The 22,305-nt window shown below is 54.0% G+C and overlaps 1 protein-coding gene across 1 annotated transcript in view; it reads left to right on the top strand.

Annotated features, from left to right (window-relative positions):
* Positions 1-22,305, top strand: part of LOC137306843 (plexin A3-like) — a gene marked incomplete at its 3' end in the record, with an annotated part of 143,370 nt that overhangs the window by 70,933 nt on the left and 50,132 nt on the right. Inside the window, exons 10-15 of the mRNA XM_067976241.1 lie at positions 553-704; positions 5,694-5,814; positions 8,363-8,499; positions 8,953-9,123; positions 18,367-18,460; positions 21,972-22,211. Of these exons, the coding sequence (XP_067832342.1) occupies positions 553-704; positions 5,694-5,814; positions 8,363-8,499; positions 8,953-9,123; positions 18,367-18,460; positions 21,972-22,211 (915 nt within the window). The remainder of the gene's footprint in view (positions 1-552; positions 705-5,693; positions 5,815-8,362; positions 8,500-8,952; positions 9,124-18,366; positions 18,461-21,971; positions 22,212-22,305) is intronic.

A 22,305-nucleotide genomic window follows, 5' to 3' on the forward strand; every position in this document is an offset into this window, starting at 1 on the left:
CCCTGTACCTGCCCTGGGAGTGTTTGATGGGACAGTGTAGAGGGAGCTTGACTCTGTATCTAACCCTGCACCTGCCCTGGGAGTGTTTGATGGGACAGTGTAGAGGGAGCTTTACTCTGTATCTAACCCTGTACCTGCCCTGGGAGTGTTTGACGGGACGGTGTAGAGGGAGCTTTACTCTGTATCTAACCCTGTACCTGCCCTGGGAGTGTTTGATGGGACAGTGTAGAGGGAGCTTTACTCTGTATCTAACCCTGCACCTGCCCTGGGAGTGTTTGATGGGACAGTGTAGAGGGAGCTTTACTCTGTATCTAACCCTGTACCTGCCCTGGGAGTGTTTGATGGGACAGTGTAGAGGGAGCTTTACTCTGTATCTAACCCTGTACCTGCCCTGGGAGTGTTTGATGGGACAGTGTAGAGGGAGCTTTACTCTGTATCTAACCCTGTACCTGCCCTGGGAGTGTTTGATGGGACAGTGTCGACGACTCTCTATGTAACCGTGGAGGTGTTTAAAACCATGTGAGAGTTTCAGTCTTGCTTTCTGTGTTACAGTTCCACCCGATGGCTGGCCCTAAGGAGGGTGGAACCAGAGTCACCATCCATGGTGATAACCTGGGCCTGCACTTCCGCGAGATTGCCTATGGCGTCAGGATTGCTGGGGTTAAGTGCAGTCCAATCTCGAGCGAGTACATCAGCGCTGAACGGTATGTCCAAAACGGGAATAATTAAATGGGCTCATTCGGATATCCAGCTCAGGATAGAGGCTGGATTGTATTCTCGAGACAGATATCAGTCCCTGTTTATAGAGGGTGTGTGTTACTGTACACAGTCCGTGTTTATAGAGGGTGTGTGTTAGTGTACACAGTCCCTGTTTATAGAGGGTGTGTGTTACTGTACACAGTCCCTGTTTATGGAGGGTGTGTGTTACTGTACACAGTCCGTGTTTATGGAGGGTGTGTGTTACTGTACACAGTCCCTGTTTATAGAGGGTGTGTGTTACTGTACACGGTCCCTGTTTATAGAGGGTGTGTGTTACTGTACACAGTCCCTGTTTATGGAGGGTGTGTGTTACTGTACACAGTCCCTGTTTATAGAGGGTGTGTGTTACTGTACACAGTCCCTGTTTATGGAGGGTGTGTGTTACTGTACACAGTCCCTGTTTATGGAGGGTGTGTGTTACTGTACACAGTCCCTGTTTATGGAGGGTGTGTGTTACTGTACACGGTCCCTGTTTATGGAGGGTGTGTGTTACTGTACACGGTCCCTGTTTATAGAGGGTGTGTGTTACTGTACACAGTCCCTGTTTATAGAGGGTGTGTGTTACTGTACACAGTCCCTGTTTATGGAGGGTGTGTGTTACTGTACACAGTCCCTGTTTATGGAGGGTGTGTGTTACTGTACACAGTCCCTGTTTATAGAGGGTGTGTGTTACTGTACACGGTCCCTGTTTATAGAGGGTGTGTGTTACTGTACACAGTCCCTGTTTATAGAGGGTGTGTGTTACTGTACACAGTCCCTGTTTATAGAGGGTGTGTGTTACTGTACACGGTCCCTGTTTATAGAGGGTGTGTGTTACTGTACACAGTCCCTGTTTATAGAGGGTGTGTGTTACTGTACACAGTCCCTGTTTATAGAGGGGGTGTGTTACTGTACACAGTCCCTGTTTATGGAGGGTGTGTGTTACTGTACACAGTCCCTGTTTATGGAGGGTGTGTGTTACTGTACACAGTCCCTGTTTATAGAGGGTGTGTGTTACTGTACACGGTCCCTGTTTATAGAGGGTGTGTGTTACTGTACACAGTCCCTGTTTATAGAGGGTGTGTGTTACTGTACATGGTCCCTGTTTATAGAGGGTGTGTGTTACTGTACACAGTCCCTGTTTATAGAGGGTGTGTGTTACTGTACACAGTCCCTGTTTATGGAGGGTGTGTGTTACTGTACACAGTCCCTGTTTATTCAGGGTGTGTGTTACTGTACACAGTCCCTGTTTATAGAGGGTGTGTGTTACTGTACACAGTCCCTGTTTATAGAGGGTGTGTGTTACTGTACACAGTCCCTGTTTATAGAGGGTGTGTGTTACTGTACACAGTCCCTGTTTATAGAGGGTGTGTGTTACTGTACACAGTCCCTGTTTATAGAGGGTGTGTGTTACTGTACACAGTCCCTGTTTATAGAGGGTGTGTGTTACTGTACACAGTCCCTGTTTATAGAGGGTGTGTGTTACTGTACACAGTCCCTGTTTATAGAGGGTGTGTGTTACTGTACACGGTCCCTGTTTATAGAGGGTGTGTGTTACTGTACACAGTCCCTGTTTATACAGGGTGTGTGTTACTGTACACAGTCCCTGTTTATAGAGGGTGTGTGTTACTGTACACAGTCCCTGTTTATAGAGGGTGTGTGTTACTGTACACGGTCCCTGTTTATAGAGGGTGTGTGTTACTGTACACAGTCCCTGTTTATACAGGGTGTGTGTTACTGTACACAGTCCCTGTTTATAGAGGGTCTGTGTTACTGTACACAGTCCCTGTTTATAGAGGGTGTGTGTTACTGTACACAGTCCCTGTTTATAGAGGGTGTGTGTTACTGTACACGGTCCCTGTTTATAGAGGGTGTGTTACTGTACACAGTCCCTGTTTATACAGGGTGTGTTACTGTACATAGTCCCTGTTTATAGAGGGTGTGTGTTACTGTACACGGTCCCTGTTTATAGAGGGTGTGTGTTACTGTACACAGTCCCTGTTTATAGAGGGTGTGTGTTACTGTACACGGTCCCTGTTTATAGAGGGTGTGTGTTACTGTACACAGTCCCTGTTTATGGAGGGTGTGTGTTACTGTACACAGTCCCTGTTTATAGAGGGGGTGTGTTACTGTACACAGTCCCTGTTTATGGAGGGTGTGTGTTACTGTACACAGTCCCTGTTTATGGAGGGTGTGTGTTACTGTACACAGTCCCTGTTTATGGAGGGTGTGTGTTACTGTGCACAGTCCCTGTTTATGGAGGGTGTGTGTTACTGTACACGGTCCCTGTTTATAGAGGGTGTGTGTTACTGTACACAGTCCCTGTTTATGGAGGGTGTGTGTTACTGTACACAGTCCCTGTTTATAGAGGGTGTGTGTTACTGTACACAGTCCCTGTTTATAGAGGGTGTGTGTTGCTGTACACAGTCCCTGTTTATAGAGGGTGTGTGTTACTGTACACAGTCCCTGTTTATAGAGGGTGTGTGTTACTGTACACAGTCCCTGTTTATAGAGGGTGTGTGTTACTGTACACAGTCCCTGTTTATAGAGGGTGTGTGTTACTGTACACAGTCCCTGTTTATGGAGGGTGTGTGTTACTGTACACAGTCCCTGTTTATAGAGGGTGTGTGTTACTGTACACAGTCCCTGTTTATGGAGGGTGTGTGTTACTGTACACAGTCCCTGTTTATGGAGGGTGTGTGTTACTGTACACAGTCCCTGTTTATGGAGGGTGTGTGTTACTGTACACAGTCCCTGTTTATAGAGGGTGTGTGTTACTGTACACAGTCCCTGTTTATAGAGGGTGTGTGTTACTGTACACAGTCCCTGTTTATAGAGGGCGTGTGTTACTGTACACAGTCCCTGTTTATAGAGGGCGTGTGTTACTGTACACGGTCCCTGTTTATGGAGGGTGTGTGTTACTGTACACGGGCCCTGTTTACACAGGGTGTGTGTTACTGTACACAGTCCCTGTTTATAGAGGGTGTGTGTTACTGTACACGGTCCCTGTCTATACAGGGTGTGTGTTACTGTACACAGTCCCTGTTTATCGAGGCTGTGTGTTACTGTACACAGTCCCTGTTTATAGAGGGTGTGTGTTACTGTACACGGTTCCTGTTTATGGAGGGTGTGTGTTACTGTACATAGTCCCTGTTTATAGAGGGTGTGTGTTACTGTACGCGGTCCCTGTTTACACAGGCTTTGTGTTACTGTACGCGGTTCCTGTTTACACGGTGTGTGTTACTGTATGCGGTCCCTGTTTACACAGGCTGTGTGTTACTGTACGCGGTTCCTGTTTACACAGGGTGTGTGTTACCGTACGCGGTTCCTGTTTACACAGGCTGTGTGTTACTGTACACAGTCCCTGTTTATAGAGGGTGTGTTACTGTACGCAGTTCCTGTTTACACAGGCTGTGTTACTGTACGCGGTCCCTGTTTACACAGGGTGTGTGTTACTGTACGCGGTTCCTGTTTACACAGGCTGTGTGTTACTGTACGCGGTTCCTGTTTACACAGGGTGTGTGTTACTGTACGCGGTTCCTGTTTACACAGGCTGTGTGTTACTGTACGCGGTTCCTGTTTACACAGGCTGTGTGTTACTGTACGCGGTTCCTGTTTACACAGGCTGTGTGTTACTGTACGCGGTCCCTGTTTACACAGGCTGTGTGTTACTGTACACGGTTCCTGTTTACACAGGCTGTGTGTTACTGTACGCGGTTCCTGTTTACACAGGCTGTGTGTTACTGTACGCGGTTCCTGTTTACACAGGCTGTGTGTTACTGTACGCGGTTCCTGTTTACACAGGCTGTGTTACTGTACGCGGTTCCTGTTTACACAGGCTGTGTGTTACCGTACGCGGTTCCTGTTTACACAGGCTGTGTGTTACTGTACACAGTCCCTGTTTACACAGGCTGTGTGTTACTGTACACAGTCCCTGTTTACACAGGCTGTGTGTTACTGTACACAGTCCCTGTTTATAGAGGGTGTGTGTTACTGTACACAGTCCCTGTTTATAGAGGGTGTGTGTTACTGTACACAGTCCCTGTTTATAGAGGGTGTGTGTTACTGTACACAGTCCCTGTTTACACAGGCTGTGTGTTACTGTACACAGTCCCTGTTTATAGAGGGTGTGTGTTACTGTACGCAGTTCCTGTTTACACAGGCTGTGTGTTACTGTACACAGTCCCTGTTTACACAGGCTGTGTGTTACTGTACACAGTCCCTGTTTACACAGGGTGTGTCTTACTGTACACGGTTCCTGTTTACACAGGCTGTGTGTTACTGTACGCGGTTCCTGTTTACACAGGCTGTGTGTTACTGTACGCGGTTCCTGTTTACACAGGGTGTGTGTTACTGTACGCGGTTCCTGTTTACACAGGCTGTGTGTTACTGTACGCGGTTCCTGTTTACACAGGGTGTGTGTTACTGTACGCGGTTCCTGTTTACACAGGGTGTGTGTTACTGTACATGGTTCCTGTTTACACAGGCTGTGTGTTACTGTACGCGGTTCCTGTTTACACAGGCTGTGTGTTACTGTATGCGGTTCCTGTTTACACAGGGTGTGTGTTACTGTACATGGTTCCTGTTTACACAGGCTGTGTGTTACTGTACGCGGTTCCTGTTTACACAGGGCGTGTGTTACTGTACGCGGTTCCTGTTTACACAGGCTGTGTGTTACTGTACGCGGTTCCTGTTTACACAGGCTGTGTGTTACTGTACACGGTTCCTGTTTCGTTAATGGACCCCGTATCGTGTGTGCTCCCAGGGTGAGTTCGATGGAGGTTTACACTGGAGCTCTGAGTGATGGGCATGGGATGGGTCCTTGGTTGGGGGAGGTGGTGAGGGGCTCACTGGGCACTGTGTCGGGGCAGCGCCCGGTGTCTGTTGGCAGTGTTGGTTTTACAGTCCCTGCCGATGTTCTGAGCTCTCTCTCTCTCTCTGTTTGTTGCACACAGCATCGTCTGTGAGATGGATGATTCTTTCTCATCACACCCTGTCGCAGGACCAGTCGAGCTGTGTGTGGGAGACTGCAGCCCGAATTACAGGACCAAGTCACAGCAAACCTACAGCTTTGTGGTATGTTCACTCTCCATGATCACTCCTCATCTTCTCTTAGTGAGTACACTCGCTGCATCGAACTCCCGTGTTACTCCCTCTCTCTGTCTCTCGCTCTCTCTCTCTCTCTCTGTCTCTCTCTCTCTCTCTCTGTCTCCCTCTGTCTCACTGCGTCTCTCCCTCTCTCTGTTCTCTCACTCTCTCTCCCTCTCACTCACTGCGTCTCTCCCTCTCTCTGTTCTCTCACTCTCTCTCTCTCACTGCGTCTCTCCCTCCCTCTCTCTCTCTGTTCTCTCTCACTCTCTCTCTCACTGCGCCCCCCTCTCTCTTCTCTCTCTGTTCTCTCTCACTGCGCCCCCCTCTCTCTTCTTCTCTCTCTGTTCTCGCTCTCTCTCTCTCACTGCGCCTCTCCCTCTCTCTCCCTCTCTCTCTGTTCTCGCTCTCTCTCTCTCACTGCGCCCCCCTCTCTCTTCTTCTCTCTCTGTTCTCGCTCTCTCTCTCTCACTGCGCCTCTCCCTCTCTCTTCTTCTCTCTCTGTTCTCTCTCACTGTCGCCCTCTCTCTCACTGCGTGTCTCCCTCTCTCTCCCTCTCTCTCTGTTCTCTCTCACTGTCTCCCTCTCTCTCACTGCGTCTCTCCCTCTCCCTCCCTCTCTCTCTGTTCTCTCTCTTTCTCACTGCGCCTCTCCCTCCCTCCTCTCTCTAACCTTCTCCCTCTCCCTCCCTCCTCTCTCTGTTCTCTCTCACTCTCTCTCTCTCACTGCGCCTCTCCCTCTCTCCTCTCTCTAACCTTCTCCCTCTCCCTCCCTCCTCTCTCTGTTCTCTCTCACTCTCTCTCTCTCTCACTGCGCCTCTCCCTCTCTCCTCTCTCTAACCTTCTCCCTCTCTCTCCCTCTCTCTCTGTTCTCTCTCACTCTCTCCCTCTCTCTCACTGCGTCTCTCCCTCTCTCTCCGTCTCTCTCTCTTTGCTATCTTTCACTCTATCTCTCCCTTTTTCCCTCCCTCTCTCCCTGTTCTCTCTGCTTTTTTCCCTCTGTTTCCCTGCTTTTCTGTGTGTGTCTCTCTCTCTGTGTCTCTCTCTATCTCTCTCTCTGTCCCTCGCTCTCTCTTTCCATCTCTCTGTCTGTCTTTCTCTCTCTCTCTCTGTCTCGCTCTCTCTCTGTCTCGCTCTCTCTTTCTGTCTCTCTCTCTGTCTCTCTCGTCTCTCTCTATCCCTCTCTCGCTCTCTCTTTCTGTCTCTCTCTCTGTCTCTCTCTCTCTCGTCTCTCTCTATCCCTCTCTCGCTCTCTCTTTCTGTCTCTTTGTCGCTCTCTCTCGCTCTCTCTCTCTCTCGTCTCTCTCTATCCCTCTCTCGCTCTCTCTTTCTGTCTCTCTCTCGTCTCTCTCTATCCCTCTCTCGCTCTCTCTTTCTGTCTCTCTCTCTCGTCTCTCTCTATCCCTCTCTCGCTCTCTCTTTCTGTCTCTCTCTCTGTCTCTCTCTCTCTCTCTCGTCTCTCTCTATCCCTCTCTCGCTCTCTCTTTCTGTCTCTCTCTCGCTCTCTCTCTCTCTTTTCTTTCCCTCTCCCTCCCTGATATCTCTGCTTGAATTCTGTTTCCCTGCTTTTCTGTCTGTCTGTTCCTCTCTCTCTCATTCTCTGCTTTGCTCTGCCCCCCTTCCCTTCTGCCCTGTGCCCCTCTTTGTCTCTTTCGCTTGTCTGAAGGCAATGAGAATTGCTGGCGGGTGTATTACGAGCAGCCTGTGCTTTACACTCCATTGTTCCAGGGGCTTCTTGCTTTAATGTAGGCCATTCCTCCGGTGCAGCTCCCATCGCGTTACGGGAATAACATTAAGACGAGCTGTCGGCGTTTCGCTCTGTGTTATGGAACAGAAATCCTTGCAACAGATGGCCCAAAGTTCAGGATCTCGTTCAAAATGTACCGTGGGTGAGGGGAGCACACTTGGCTGGGACAGTAAGACCCCAAGGAGGCTCTCCCCTCGTCTTAGCTAAAGCAAAGAAGGAACTCCCGTTTCTCCGGCCCCTTTCACCCCCTCAGGACGTCCCAAAGCGTTTCACAGCCAACGAGGTACTTTTTTTTTTGAAGTGTGCTCACTGTTGTAATGTGGGAAACGCAGCAGCCGATTTGCGCACAGCAAGATCCCACAAACAGCCAATGTGGTAAATGACCCAGATCATCTGTTTTTTTTAGCGATGTTTGTTGAGGGATAAATATCGGCCCCAGGACCCCGGGGAGAACTCCCCCTCCCCCCTCCTGCTCTTCTTCCAGTAGCGGCCGTGGGATCTTTTACGTCCCGCCTGAGAGGGGCAGACGGGGGGGGGGCCTGGGTTTAACGTCTCATCCCGAAAGACGGCCCCCTCCGACTGCGCGGCGCTCCCTCGGTACCGGCCACCGGGGTGGGGAATGTCGGGGCCTGGATTACGGGGCTCGAGTCTCTGGAGTGAGGTGGGGGGGCTCGAACCCTCGAGCGCCTGACTCCGAGAGTGAGGCCCACCGAGGCAGGGCCGACCCCCTTGTTAGACGGCGAGACCTGTACCCACCAGTACTGTAATCTCCTTTTCTCCTTTCTCTCAGACCCCAAGCTTCAGTAGAGTCAGTCCGGAGAGAGGCCCCGCCTCAGGCGGGACACGGCTAACAATCTTTGGCAGGCACCTCGACGCCGGGAGCTCTGTCAGGGCCTCCGTGGGAGGAGCAGAATGCCAGTTCATCAGGTACGTGTTAAGGAGCAGTTGAAAGCTTGGCCTCCTTCGGAGGGTCAGTACTGAGGGAGCGCCGCACTGTCGGAGGGTCGGTACTGAGGGAGCGCCGCACTGTCGGAGGGTCAGTACTGAGGGAGCGCCGCACTGTCGGAGGGTCAGTACTGAGGGAGCGCCGCACTGTCGGAGGGTCGGTACTGAGGGAGCGCCGCACTGTCGGAGGGTCAGTACTGAGGGAGCGCCGCACTGTGGGAGGGTCAGTACTGTAACTGAAGTCCCTCCTCCCTGGGTGCCATTTTGGTCAATCTCCCCTTGACCGTCTCTGCTCCACGGAGAACAATCTCGCCAGTGGGAATCAGTATTTCCCAGGCCGAGAGTCGATCCCAACGGGGCCTCGAGGTCCGGTTCTTCCTCTCGGCTGAGTCTTTGTCCCTTTCCACTGACTCCCCTCCCCTCTCTCGACTGCAGGAGGATCCTGAGGGAAATTGTGTGCATCACCTCAGCCTCGCTGTCTGGACCTGGAACCTCCTTCATCACAGTCAACATCGACCGGGCTGAGATCTCCAACATCGCCCAGAGCTACGTCTACGTCGAGGACCCCACCGTCACCAGGGTGGAGCCCGATTGGACCATCGTCAAGTGAGGAGGCCTCCGTGCTGTTTAATTTTTTACGCCGTTCGGCTCTTTCTTAAAAGCTCCCCTTTCGCTGCACGAGACTGACGAGACGTCTCGTGCAGCGAAACATCTCGCGTGCAAGGTCCCGTGGGTCCAGGCCCTGCCCTCGCCACCCCCTCCCCCCCATCGGCCCTTTTTCGTGTCTGCGCTATTCGACTGCTTGGGGCATCACAGCCCAGGCCTTACCCCCAGGACAAAACAGGGGCATTTTTCCAGCCCTGGATGGCGATCTGGAGTGGAAAATCGGGCTGATTTTTTTTCCCCCACTGGTCAATGGTAGCCTCCCTCTCCCCATTGGTCGATGATAGCCCTCTCCCCACGACCGATGATAGCCCTCTCCCCACGACCGATGATAGCCCTCTCCCCACGACCGATGATAGCCCTCTCCCCACGACCGATGATAGCCCTCTCCCCACGACCGATGATAGCCCTCTCCCCACGACCGATGATAGCCCTCTCCCCACCGGTCGATGATAGCCCTCTCCCCACCGGTCGATGATAGCCCTCTCCCCACTGGTCGATGATAGCCCTCTCCCCACTATCGATGATAGCCCTCTCCCCACTGGTCGATGATAGCCCTCTCCCCACTGGTCGATGATAGCCCTCTCCCCACTGGTCGATGATAGCCCTCTCCCCACTATCGATGATAGCCCTCTCCCCACTGGTCGATGATAGCCCTCTCCCCACTATCGATGATAGCCCTCTCCCCACTGGTCGATGATAGCCCTCTCCCCACTATCGATGATAGCCCTCTCCCCACTATCGATGATAGCCCTCTCCCCACTATCGATGATAGCCCTCTCCCCACCGGTCGATGATAGCCCTCTCCCCACTATCGATGATAGCCCTCTCCCCACTATCGATGATAGCCCTCTCCCCACTGGTCGATGATAGCCCTCTCCCCACTATCGATGATAGCCCTCTCCCCACTATCGATGATAGCCCTCTCCCCACTATCGATGATAGCCCTCTCCCCACTATCGATGATAGCCCTCTCCCCACTATCGATGATAGCCCTCTCCCCACTATCGATGATAGCCCTCTCCCCACTATCGATGATAGCCCTCTCCCCACTATCGATGATAGCCCTCTCCCCACTATCGATGATAGCCCTCTCCCCACTATCGATGATAGCCCTCTCCCCACTATCGATGATAGCCCTCTCCCCACTGGTCGATGATAGCCCTCTCCCCACTGGTCGATGATAGCCCTCTCCCCACTATCGATGATAGCCCTCTCCCCACCGGTCGATGATAGGCCTCTCCCCACCGGTCGATGATAGCCCTCTCCCCACTGGTCGATGATAGCCCTCTCCCCACTATCGATGATAGCCCTCTCCCCACTGGTCGATGATAGCCCTCTCCCCACTATCGATGATAGCCCTCTCCCCACTATCGATGATAGCCCTCACCCCACTATCGATGATAGCCCTCTCCCCACCGGTCGATGATAGCCCTCTCCCCACTGGTCGATGATAGCCCTCTCTCCACTGGTCGATGATAGCCCTCTCCCCACTATCGATGATAGCCCTCTCCCCACTGGTCGATGATAGCCCTCTCCCCACTATCGATGATAGCCCTCTCCCCACTATCGATGATAGCCCTCTCCCCACTGGTCGATGATAGCCCTCTCCCCACGATCGATGATAGCCCTCTGCCCACTATCGATGATAGCCCTCTCCCCACTATCGATGATAGCCCTCTCCCCACTGGTCGATGATAGCCCTCTCCCCACTATCGATGATAGCCCTCTCCCCACTATCGATGATAGCCCTCTCCCCACTATCGATGATAGCCCTCTCCCCACTATCGATGATAGCCCTCTCCCCACTGGTCGATGATAGCCCTCTCCCCACTATCGATGATAGCCCTCTCCCCACTATCGATGATAGCCCTCTCCCCACTATCGATGATAGCCCTCTCCCCACTATCGATGATAGCCCTCTCCCCACTATCGATGATAGCCCTCTCCCCACTATCGATGATAGCCCTCTCCCCACTATCGATGATCGCCCTCTCCCCACTATCGATGATAGCCCTCTCCCCACTATCGATGATATCCCTCTCCCCACTATCGATGATAGCCCTCTCCCCACTATCGATGATAGCCCTCTCCCCACTATCGATGATAGCCCTCTCCCCACTATCGATGATAGCCCTCTCCCCACTATCGATGATAGCCCTCTCCCCACTATCGATGATAGCCCTCTCCCCACTATCGATGATAGCCCTCTCCCCACCGGTCGATGATAGCCCTCTCCCCACTATCGATGATAGCCCTCTCCCCACTATCGATGATAGCCCTCTCACCACTGGTCGATGATAGCCCTCTCCCCACTGGTCGATGATAGCCCTCTCCCCACTATCGATGATAGCCCTCTCCCCACTATCGATGATAGCCCTCTCCCCACTGGTCGATGATAGCCCTCTCCCCACTGGTCGATGATAGCCCTCTCCCCACTGGTCGATGATAGCCCTCTCCCCACTGGTCGATGATAGCCCTCTCCCCACTATCGATGATAGCCCTCTCCCCACTGGTCGATGATAGCCCTCTCCCCACCGGTCGATGATAGCCCTCTCCCCACCGGTCGATGATAGCCCTCTCCCCACTGGTCGATGATAGCCCTCTCCCCACTATCGATGATAGCCCTCTCCCCACCGGTCGATGATAACCCTCTCCCCACTATCGATGATAGCCCTCTCCCCACTGGTCGATGATAGCCCTCTCCCCACTGGTCGATGATAGCCCTCTCCCCACTGGTCGATGATAGCCCTCTCCCCACTGGTCGATGATAGCCCTCTCCCCACTGGTCGATGATAGCCCTCTCCCCACTGGTCGATGATAGCCCTCTCCCCACTGGTCGATGATAGCCCTCTCCCCACTATCGATGATAGCCCTCTCCCCACTATCGATGATAGCCCTCTCCCCACTATCGATGATAGCCCTCTCCCCACTATCGATGATAGCCCTCTCCCCACTGGTCGATGATAGCCCTCTCCCCACTGGTCGATGATAGCCCTCTCCCCACTGGTCGATGATAGCCCTCTCCCCACTGGTCGATGATAGCCCTCTCCCCACCGGTCGATGATAGCCCTCTCCCCACTATCGATGACAGCCCTCTCCCCACTATCGATGATGGCCCTCTCCCCACTATCGATGATAGCCCTCTCCCCACTATCGATGATAGCCCTCTCCCCACTGGTCGATGATAGCCCTCTCCCCACTGGTCGATGATAGCCCTCTCCCCACTATCGATGATAGCCCTCTCCCCACTATCGATGATAGCCCTCTCCCCACTATCGATGATAGCCCTCTCCCCACTATCGATGATAGCCCTCTCCCCACTATCGATGATAGCCCTCTCCCCACTATCGATGATAGCCCTCTCCCCACTATCGATGATAGCCCTCTCCCCACTATCGATGATAGCCCTCTCCCCACTATCGATGATCGCCCTCTCCCCACTATCGATGATAGCCCTCTCCCCACTATCGATGATATCCCTCTCCCCACTATCGATGATAGCCCTCTCCCCACTATCGATGATAGCCCTCTCCCCACTATCGATGATAGCCCTCTCCCCACTATCGATGATAGCCCTCTCCCCACTATCGATGATAGCCCTCTCCCCACTATCGATGATAGCCCTCTCCCCACCGGTCGATGATAGCCCTCTCCCCACTATCGATGATAGCCCTCTCCCCACTATCGATGATAGCCCTCTCACCACTGGTCGATGATAGCCCTCTCCCCACTGGTCGATGATAGCCCTCTCCCCACTATCGATGATAGCCCTCTCCCCACTATCGATGATAGCCCTCTCCCCACTGGTCGATGATAGCCCTCTCCCCACTGGTCGATGATAGCCCTCTCCCCACTGGTCGATGATAGCCCTCTCCCCACTGGTCGATGATAGCCCTCTCCCCACTATCGATGATAGCCCTCTCCCCACTGGTCGATGATAGCCCTCTCCCCACCGGTCGATGATAGCCCTCTCCCCACCGGTCGATGATAGCCCTCTCCCCACTGGTCGATGATAGCCCTCTCCCCACTATCGATGATAGCCCTCTCCCCACCGGTCGATGATAACCCTCTCCCCACTATCGATGATAGCCCTCTCCCCACTATCGATGATAGCCCTCTCCCCACTGGTCGATGATAGCCCTCTCCCCACTGGTCGATGATAGCCCTCTCCCCACTGGTCGATGATAGCCCTCTCCCCACTGGTCGATGATAGCCCTCTCCCCACTGGTCGATGATAGCCCTCTCCCCACTGGTCGATGATAGCCCTCTCCCCACTGGTCGATGATAGCCCTCTCCCCACTATCGATGATAGCCCTCTCCCCACTATCGATGATAGCCCTCTCCCCACTATCGATGATAGCCCTCTCCCCACTATCGATGATAGCCCTCTCCCCACTGGTCGATGATAGCCCTCTCCCCACTGGTCGATGATAGCCCTCTCCCCACTGGTCGATGATAGCCCTCTCCCCACTGGTCGATGATAGCCCTCTCCCCACTGGTCGATGATAGCCCTCTCCCCACTGGTCGATGATAGCCCTCTCCCCACCGGTCGATGATAGCCCTCTCCCCACTATCGATGATAGCCCTCTCCCCACTATCGATGATGGCCCTCTCCCCACTATCGATGATAGCCCTCTCCCCACTATCGATGATAGCCCTCTCCCCACTGGTCGATGATAGCCCTCTCCCCACTGGTCGATGATAGCCCTCTCCCCACTATCGATGATAGCCCTCTCCCCACTATCGATGATAGCCCTCTCCCCACTATCGATGATAGCCCTCTCCCCACTGGTCGATGATAGCCCTCTCCCCACTGGTCGATGATAGCCCTCTCCCCACTATCGATGATAGCCCTCTCCCCACTATCGATGATAGCCCTCTCCCCACTGGTCGATGATAGCCCTCTCCCCACTGGTCGATGATAGCCCTCTCCCCACTATCGATGATAGCCCTCTCCCCACTATCGATGATAGCCCTCTCCCCACTATCGATGATAGCCCTCTCCCCACTATCGATGATAGCCCTCTCCCCACTATCGATGATAGCCCTCTCCCCACTATCGATGATAGCCCTCTCCCCACTATCGATGATAGCCCTCTCCCCACTGGTCGATGATAGCCCTCTCCCCACTATCGATGATAGCCCTCTCCCCACTATCGATGATAGCCCTCTCCCCACTGGTCGATGATAGCCCTCTCCCCACTATCGATGATAGCCCTCTCCCCACTGGTCGATGATAGCCCTCTCCCCACTGGTCGATGATAGCCCTCTCCCCACTGGTCGATGATAGCCCTCTCCCCACTATCGATGATAGCCCTCTCCCCACTATCGATGATAGCCCTCTCCCCACTGGTCGATGATAGCCCTCTCCCCACTATCGATGATAGCCCTCTCCCCACTATCGATGATAGCCCTCTCCCCACTGGTCGATGATAGCCCTCTCCCCACTATCGATGATAGCCCTCTCCCCACTATCGATGGTAGCCCTCTCCCCACTGGTCGATGATAGCCCTCTCCCCACTGGTCGATGATAGCCCTCTCCCCACTATCGATGATAGCCCTCTCCCCACTATCGATGATAGCCCTCTCCCCACTATCGATGATAGCCCTCTCCCCACTGGTCGATGATAGCCCTCTCCCCACCGGTCGATGATAGCCCTCTCCCCACCGGTCGATGATAGCCCTCTCCCCACCGGTCGATGATAGCCCTCTCCCCACTGGTCGATGATAGCCCTCTCCCCACTATCGATGATAGCCCTCTCCCCACTATCGATGATAGCCCTCTCCCCACTGGTCGATGATAGCCCTCTCCCCACTGGTCGATGATAGCCCTCTCCCCACTATCGATGATAGCCCTCTCCCCACTATCGATGATAGCCCTCTCCCCACTATCGATGATAGCCCTCTCCCCACTGGTCGATGATAGCCCTCTCCCCACTATCGATGATAGCCCTCTCCCCACTGGTCGATGATAGCCCTCTCCCCACCGGTCGATGATAGCCCTCTCCCCACTATCGATGATAGCCCTCTCCCCACTGGTCGATGATAGCCCTCTCCCCACTATCGATGATAGCCCTCTCCCCACTGGTCGATGATAGCCCTCTCCCCACTGGTCGATGATAGCCCTCTCCCCACTGGTCGATGATAGCCCTCTCCCCACTATCGATGATAGCCCTCTCCCCACTGGTCGATGAAAGCCCTCTCCCCACTATCGATGATAGCCCTCTCCCCACTATCGATGATAGCCCTCTCCCCACTATCGATGATAGCCCTCTCCCCACTATCGATGATAGCCCTCTCCCCACTATCGATGATAGCCCTCTCCCCACTGGTCGATGATAGCCCTCTCCCCACTATCGATGATAGCCCACCGGCCGACGGCCGCCCTCTCCCCACTATCGATGATAGCCCTCTCCCCACTATCGATGATAGCCCTCTCCCCACTATCGATGATAGCCCTCTCCCCACTATCGATGATAGCCCTCTCCCCACTATCGATGATAGCCCTCTCCCCACTATCGATGATAGCCCTCTCCCCACTATCGATGATAGCCCTCTCCCCACTATCGATGATAGCCCTCTCCCCACTATCGATGATAGCCCTCTCCCCACTATCGATGATAGCCCTCTCCCCACTATCGATGATCGCCCTCTCCCCACTATCGATGATAGCCCTCTCCCCACTATCGATGATAGCCCTCTCCCCACCGGTCGATGATAGCCCTCTCCCCACTATCGATGATAGCCCTCTCCCCACTATCGATGATAGCCCTCTCCCCACTATCGATGATAGCCCTCTCCCCACTATCGATGATAGCCCTCTCCCCACTATCGATGATCGCCCTCTCCCCACTATCGATGATAGCCCTCTCCCCACTATCGATGATAGCCCTCTCCCCACCGGTCGATGATAGCCCTCTCCCCACTATCGATGATAGCCCTCTCCCCACTATCGATGATAGCCCTCTCCCCACTATCGATGATAGCCCTCTCCCCACTATCGATGATAGCCCTCTCCCCACCGGTCGATGATAGCCCTCTCCCCACCGGTCGATGATAGCCCTCTCCCCACCGGTCGATGATAGCCCTCTCCCCACCGGTCGATGATAGCCCTCTCCCCACCGGTCGATGATAGCCCTCTCCCCACTGGTCGATGATAGCCCTCTCCCCACTGGTCGATGATAGCCCTCTCCCCACTGGTCGATGATAGCCCTCTCCCCACTGGTCGATGATAGCCCTCTCCCCACTGTCGATGATAGCCCTCTCCCCACTATCGATGATAGCCCTCTCCCCACTGGTCGATGATAGCCCTCTCCCCACTGGTCGATGATAGCCCTCTCCCCACTGGTCGATGATAGCCCTCTCCCCACTGGTCGATGATAGCCCTCTCCCCACTATCGATGATAGCCCTCTCCCCACTATCGATGATAGCCCTCTCCCCACTATCGATGATAGCCCTCTCCCCACTATCGATGATAGCCCTCTCCCCACTATCGATGATAGCCCTCTCCCCACTATCGATGATAGCCCTCTCCCCACTATCGATGATAGCCCTCTCCCCACTATCGATGATAGCCCTCTCCCCACTATCGATGATAGCCCTCTCCCCACTATCGATGATAGCCCTCTCCCCACTATCGATGATAGCCCTCTCCCCACTGGTCGATGATAGCCCTCTCCCCACTATCGATGATAGCCCTCTCCCCACTGGTCGATGATAGCCCTCTCCCCACTATCGATGATAGCCCTCTCCCCACTATCGATGATAGCCCTCTCCCCACTATCGATGATAGCCCTCTCCCCACTATCGATGATAGCCCTCTCCCCACTATCGATGATAGCCCTCTCCCCACTATCGATGATAGCCCTCTCCCCACTATCGATGATAGCCCTCTCCCCACTATCGATGATAGCCCTCTCCCCACTATCGATGATAGCCCTCTCCCCACTATCGATGATAGCCCTCTCCCCACTATCGATGATAGCCCTCTCCCCACTATCGATGATAGCCCTCTCCCCACTATCGATGATAGCCCTCTCCCCACTATCGATGATAGCCCTCTCCCCACCGGTCGATGATAGCCCTCTCCGCACCGGTCGATGATAGCCCTCTCCCCACCGGTCGATGATAGCCCTCTCCCCACCGGTCGATGATAGCCCTCTCCCCACCGGTCGATGATAGCCCTCTCCCCACCGGTCGATGATAGCCCTCTCCCCACCGGTCGATGATAGCCCTCTCCCCACCGGTCGATGATAGCCCTCTCCCCACCGGTCGATGATAGCCCTCTCCCCACCGGTCGATGATAGCCCTCTCCCCACCGGTCGATGATAGCCCTCTCCCCACCGGTCGATGATAGCCCTCTCCCCACCGGTCGATGATAGCTCTCTCCCCACCGGTCGATGATAGCCCTCTCCCCACCGGTCGATGATAGCCCTCTCCCCACCGGTCGATGATAGCCCTCTCCCCACTGGTCGATGATAGCCCTCTCCCCACTGGTCGATGATAGCCCTCTCCCCACTGGTCGATGATAGCCCTCTCCCCACTACCGATGATAGCCCTCTCCCCACTATCGATGATAGCCCTCTCCCCACTATCGATGATAGCCCTCTCCCCACTATCGATGATAGCCCTCTCCCCACTGGTCGATGATAGCCCTCTCCCCACTATCGATGATAGCCCTCTCCCCACTGGTCGATGATAGCCCTCTCCCCACTATCGATGATAGCCCTCTCCCCACTGGTCGATGATAGCCCTCTCCCCACTGGTCGATGATAGCCCTCTCCCCACTATCGATGATAGCCCTCTCCCCACTATCGATGATAGCCCTCTCCCCACTATCGATGATAGCCCTCTCCCCACTATCGATGATAGCCCTCTCCCCACTATCGATGATAGCCCTCTCCCCACTATCGATGATAGCCCTCTCCCCACTATCGATGATAGCCCTCTCCCCACTATCGATGATAGCCCTCTCCCCACCGGTTGACGGCCGCCCTCTCCCCACCGGCCGACGGCCGCCCTCTCCCCACCGGCCGCCCTCTCCCCACCGGTCGATTGTAACTCGAGGCGGTGTCTTATTCTGGAATGTTCCCTCGTCTGCTCCTATTTGTGGACCTGGTTTGTACTTTGGGTTTTGACTGCATGGATCTCTCACTAATTGTAATCCTCCTGTTACCAAATAGTGGGAACACGACACTGACCATAACTGGGAGCAGTTTCCTCACCATCCAGGAACCGAGGGTGAGGGCCATGTACAGAGGAGTGGAGACCAGCAACGTAAGTCTTATGTAAGGCTCCCCCCTTTCCCTAACTTGCCCGCAAAGCCACACCCTCATATGCCCCCATACGCCCACTCACCCACATACCCATCCGCGGAAATATCAATCCATGGCTGTCCAGGGAGACGCTGCAGGCCGTCAGTATTGAAGAATTCGGATGGAAATGAGATAGATATCTTTCAGCATCTTGGGCTGCAGTCTCGCATTAATTTGAGACCCAATCTGTGGTAAGTGCAGGAAGCTTTGGGCCTATGGTTCCCTTGCAGCTCTCCACCACTCGGGGGGTTTCCCACCCCTCCAGCCTGGGCCTGTTGGAGACTAATCGGTGAAGATTGATCGCTGTGATTAGACGACAGCTTCATGATCCTCGTATCATGAATCTACCGGGGTGTTAGACGGCGAACTAGATGAGCTTGGTCCCACTGTGTCTCGTGATTCCTGCTCTCGCCCCCTCACGTTCTCCTACACACGTAGACAAAACATACACTAATCTGACACCTAAACCTCTCCGCCTCTCTCTCCTCCTTTAAGACGCTCCTTAAAACCTCCCTCTTTGACCGAGCTTTTGGTCACCTGTCCTAATATCTCCTTACGGGGCTCGGTGTCGAATTCGGTCTGATTGACGCTCCTGGGAAGGGCCTTGGGGATGTTTCACTACGTTAAAGGGGCTGGGTAAATGCAGGGTGTTGTCATTATGGTCTGGTGGGGAATGATGTGATGATTTGGTGATGATTGCTATGGAGATGAAGTGATGCTTTGAAGCGATTAGTGATGATCTGATAGGATGATATGGTGACAGTGTGATATGGTGACGGTATGATATGGTGACGGTATGATATGGTGACGGTATGATATGGTGACGGTATGATATGGTGATGGTGGGATATGGTGACATGATGTGATATGTTGACGGTGTGATATGTTGACGGTGTGATATGGTGACATGATGTGATATGGTGACGGTGTGATATGGTGACGGTGTGATATGTTGACGGTGTGATATGGTGACATGATGTGATATGTTGACGGTGTGATATGTTGACGGTGTGATATGGTGACATGATGTGATATGTTGACGGTGTGATATGGTGACATGATGTGATATGGTGACGGTGTGATATGGTGATATGGTGACATGATGTGATGTGGTGACTGTGTGATATGGTGATATGATGTGATATGGTGACGTGATGTGATACGGTGTCGGTGTGATACGGTGTCGGTGTGATACGGTGACGGTGTGATACGGTGACGTGATGTGATACGGTGTCGGTGTGATACGGTGATGTGATGATACGGTGACGGTGTGATACGGTGACGGTGTGATACGGTGACGGTGTGATACGGTGTCGGTGTGATACGGTGTCGGTGTGATACAGTGACGTGATGTGATACGGTGTCGGTGTGATACGGTGACGTGATGTGATACGGTGTCGGTGTGATACGGTGACGTGATGTGATACGGTGTCGGTGTGATACGGTGACGGTGTGATACGGTGACGGTGTGATACGGTGACATGATGTGATACGGTGTCGGTGTGATACGGTGTCGGTGTGATACGGTGGGTGTGATACGGTGGGTGTGATACGGTGTCGGTGTGATACGGTGTCGGTGTGATACGGTGGGTGTGATACGGTGTCGGTGTGATACGGTGTCGGTGTGATACGGTGTCGGTGTGATACGGTGTCGGTGTGCTACGGTGATGGTATGATATGATGACGGTGTGATACGGTGACGGTGTGATACGGTGTCGGTGTGATACGGTGTCGGTGTGATACGGTGTCGGTGTGATACGGTGTCGGTGTGATACGGTGACGGTGTGATACGGTATCGGTGTGATACGGTGACGGTGTGATACGGTGTCGGTGTGATACGGTGTCGGTGTGATACGGTGTCGGTGTGATACGGTGACGGTGTGATACGGTGACGGTGTGATACGGTGACGGTGTGATACGGTGACGGTGTGATACGGTGACTGTGTGATACGGTGATGGTGTGATACGGTGTCGGTGTGATACGGTGTCGGTGTGATACGGTGTCGGTGTGATACGGTGTCGGTGTGATACGGTGACGGTGTGATACGGTGACGGTGTGATATGGTGATGTGATACGGTGACGGTGTGATACGGTGTCGGTGTGATACGGTGTCGGTGTGGTACGGTGTCGGTGTGGTACGGTGTCGGTGTGATACGGTGATGGTGTGATACGGTGATGGTGTGATACGGTGTCGGTGTGATACGGTGACGGTGTGATACGGTGTCGGTGTGATACGGTGTCGGTGTGATACGGTGTCGGTGTGATACGGTGACGGTGTGATACGGTGACGGTGTGATACGGTGACGGTATGATACGGTATCGGTGTGATACGGTGACGGTGTGATACGGTGTCGGTGTGATACGGTGACGGTGTGATACGGTGTCGGTGTGATACGGTGACGGTGTGATACGGTGATGTGATGATACGGTGTCGGTGTGATACGGTGTCGGTGTGATACGGTGTCGGTGTGATACGGTGCCGGTGTGATACGGTGCCGGTGTGATACGGTGTCGGTGTGATACGGTGTCGGTGTGATACGGTGATGTGATGATACGGTGACGGTGTGATACGGTGTCGGTATGATACGGTATCGGTGTGATACGGTGATGTGATGATACGGTGACGGTGTGATACGGTGACGGTGTGATACGGTGTCGGTGTGATACGATGTCGGTGTGATACGATGTCGGTGTGATACGGTGTCGGTGTGATACGGTGACGGTGTGATACGGTGACGGTGTGATACGGTGACGGTGTGATACGGTGATGTGATGATACGGTGACGGTGTGATACGGTGACGGTGTGATACGGTGTCGGTGTGATACGGTGTCGGTGTGATACGGTGTCGGTGTGATACGGTGACGGTGTGATACGGTGTCGGTGTGATACGGTGTCGGTGTGATCCGGTGTCGGTGTGATCCGGTGTCGGTGTGATCCGGTGACGGTGTGATCCGGTGACGGTGTGATCCGGTGACGGTGTGATCCGGTGACGGTGTGATCCGGTGACGGTGTGATCCGGTGACGGTGTGATCCGGTGACGGTGTGATCCGGTGACGGTGTGATCCGGTGACGGTGTGATCCGGTGACGGTGTGATCCGGTGACGGTGTGATCCGGTGACGTGATGATACGGTATCGGTGTGATCCCGTGTCGGTGTGATCCCGTGTCGGTGTGATCCCGTGTCGGTGTGATACGGTGACGGTGTGATATGATGTCGGTGTGATACGGTGACGGTGTGATACGGTGACGGTGTGATCCGGTGTCGGTGTGATATGATGTCGGTGTGATACGGTATCGGTGTGATACGGTGACGGTGTGATACGGTATCGGTGTGATACGTTGATGTAATGATACGGAGATGAGAATTATCATGAACAATAACCCCAACCCACTAGTCTTCTGCTGGGGTTTGTTTGTTTAATGCTATTTTATCTTTCCCGCTCTCGCCCCCCCCCCCCCCCCCCCCCCCAGACCTGTATCGTCCTGAACGACACGGTGATGCTGTGCCAGGCCCCCGGGATTGTCTCTAACCGGAAGGCCATTGCCCAGAGCGGTGAGCAACCGGAGGAGTTCGGATTCATCCTTGACAACGTCCAATCGCTGCTGAGCCTCAATGGGTCGGTCATCACCTACTTCCCCAATCCGGCCTTCGAATCGTTCGGACCCACTGGCGTCCTGGAGATAAAGCCGGGATCCCCAATCATATTGAAGGTAAACGTGGGGCCAGGGGTCGTTTTCAGGGGAGGGCCCGGAGCCTACAGTGCGGGACCCCTGGAAAGAGTTGGCCTCGGAGAGGCTGCAGAGG

Source organism: Heptranchias perlo, chromosome 45, assembly GCF_035084215.1.
Source record: "Heptranchias perlo isolate sHepPer1 chromosome 45, sHepPer1.hap1, whole genome shotgun sequence".
NCBI classification, from domain to species: Eukaryota; Metazoa; Chordata; class Chondrichthyes; order Hexanchiformes; family Hexanchidae; genus Heptranchias; species Heptranchias perlo.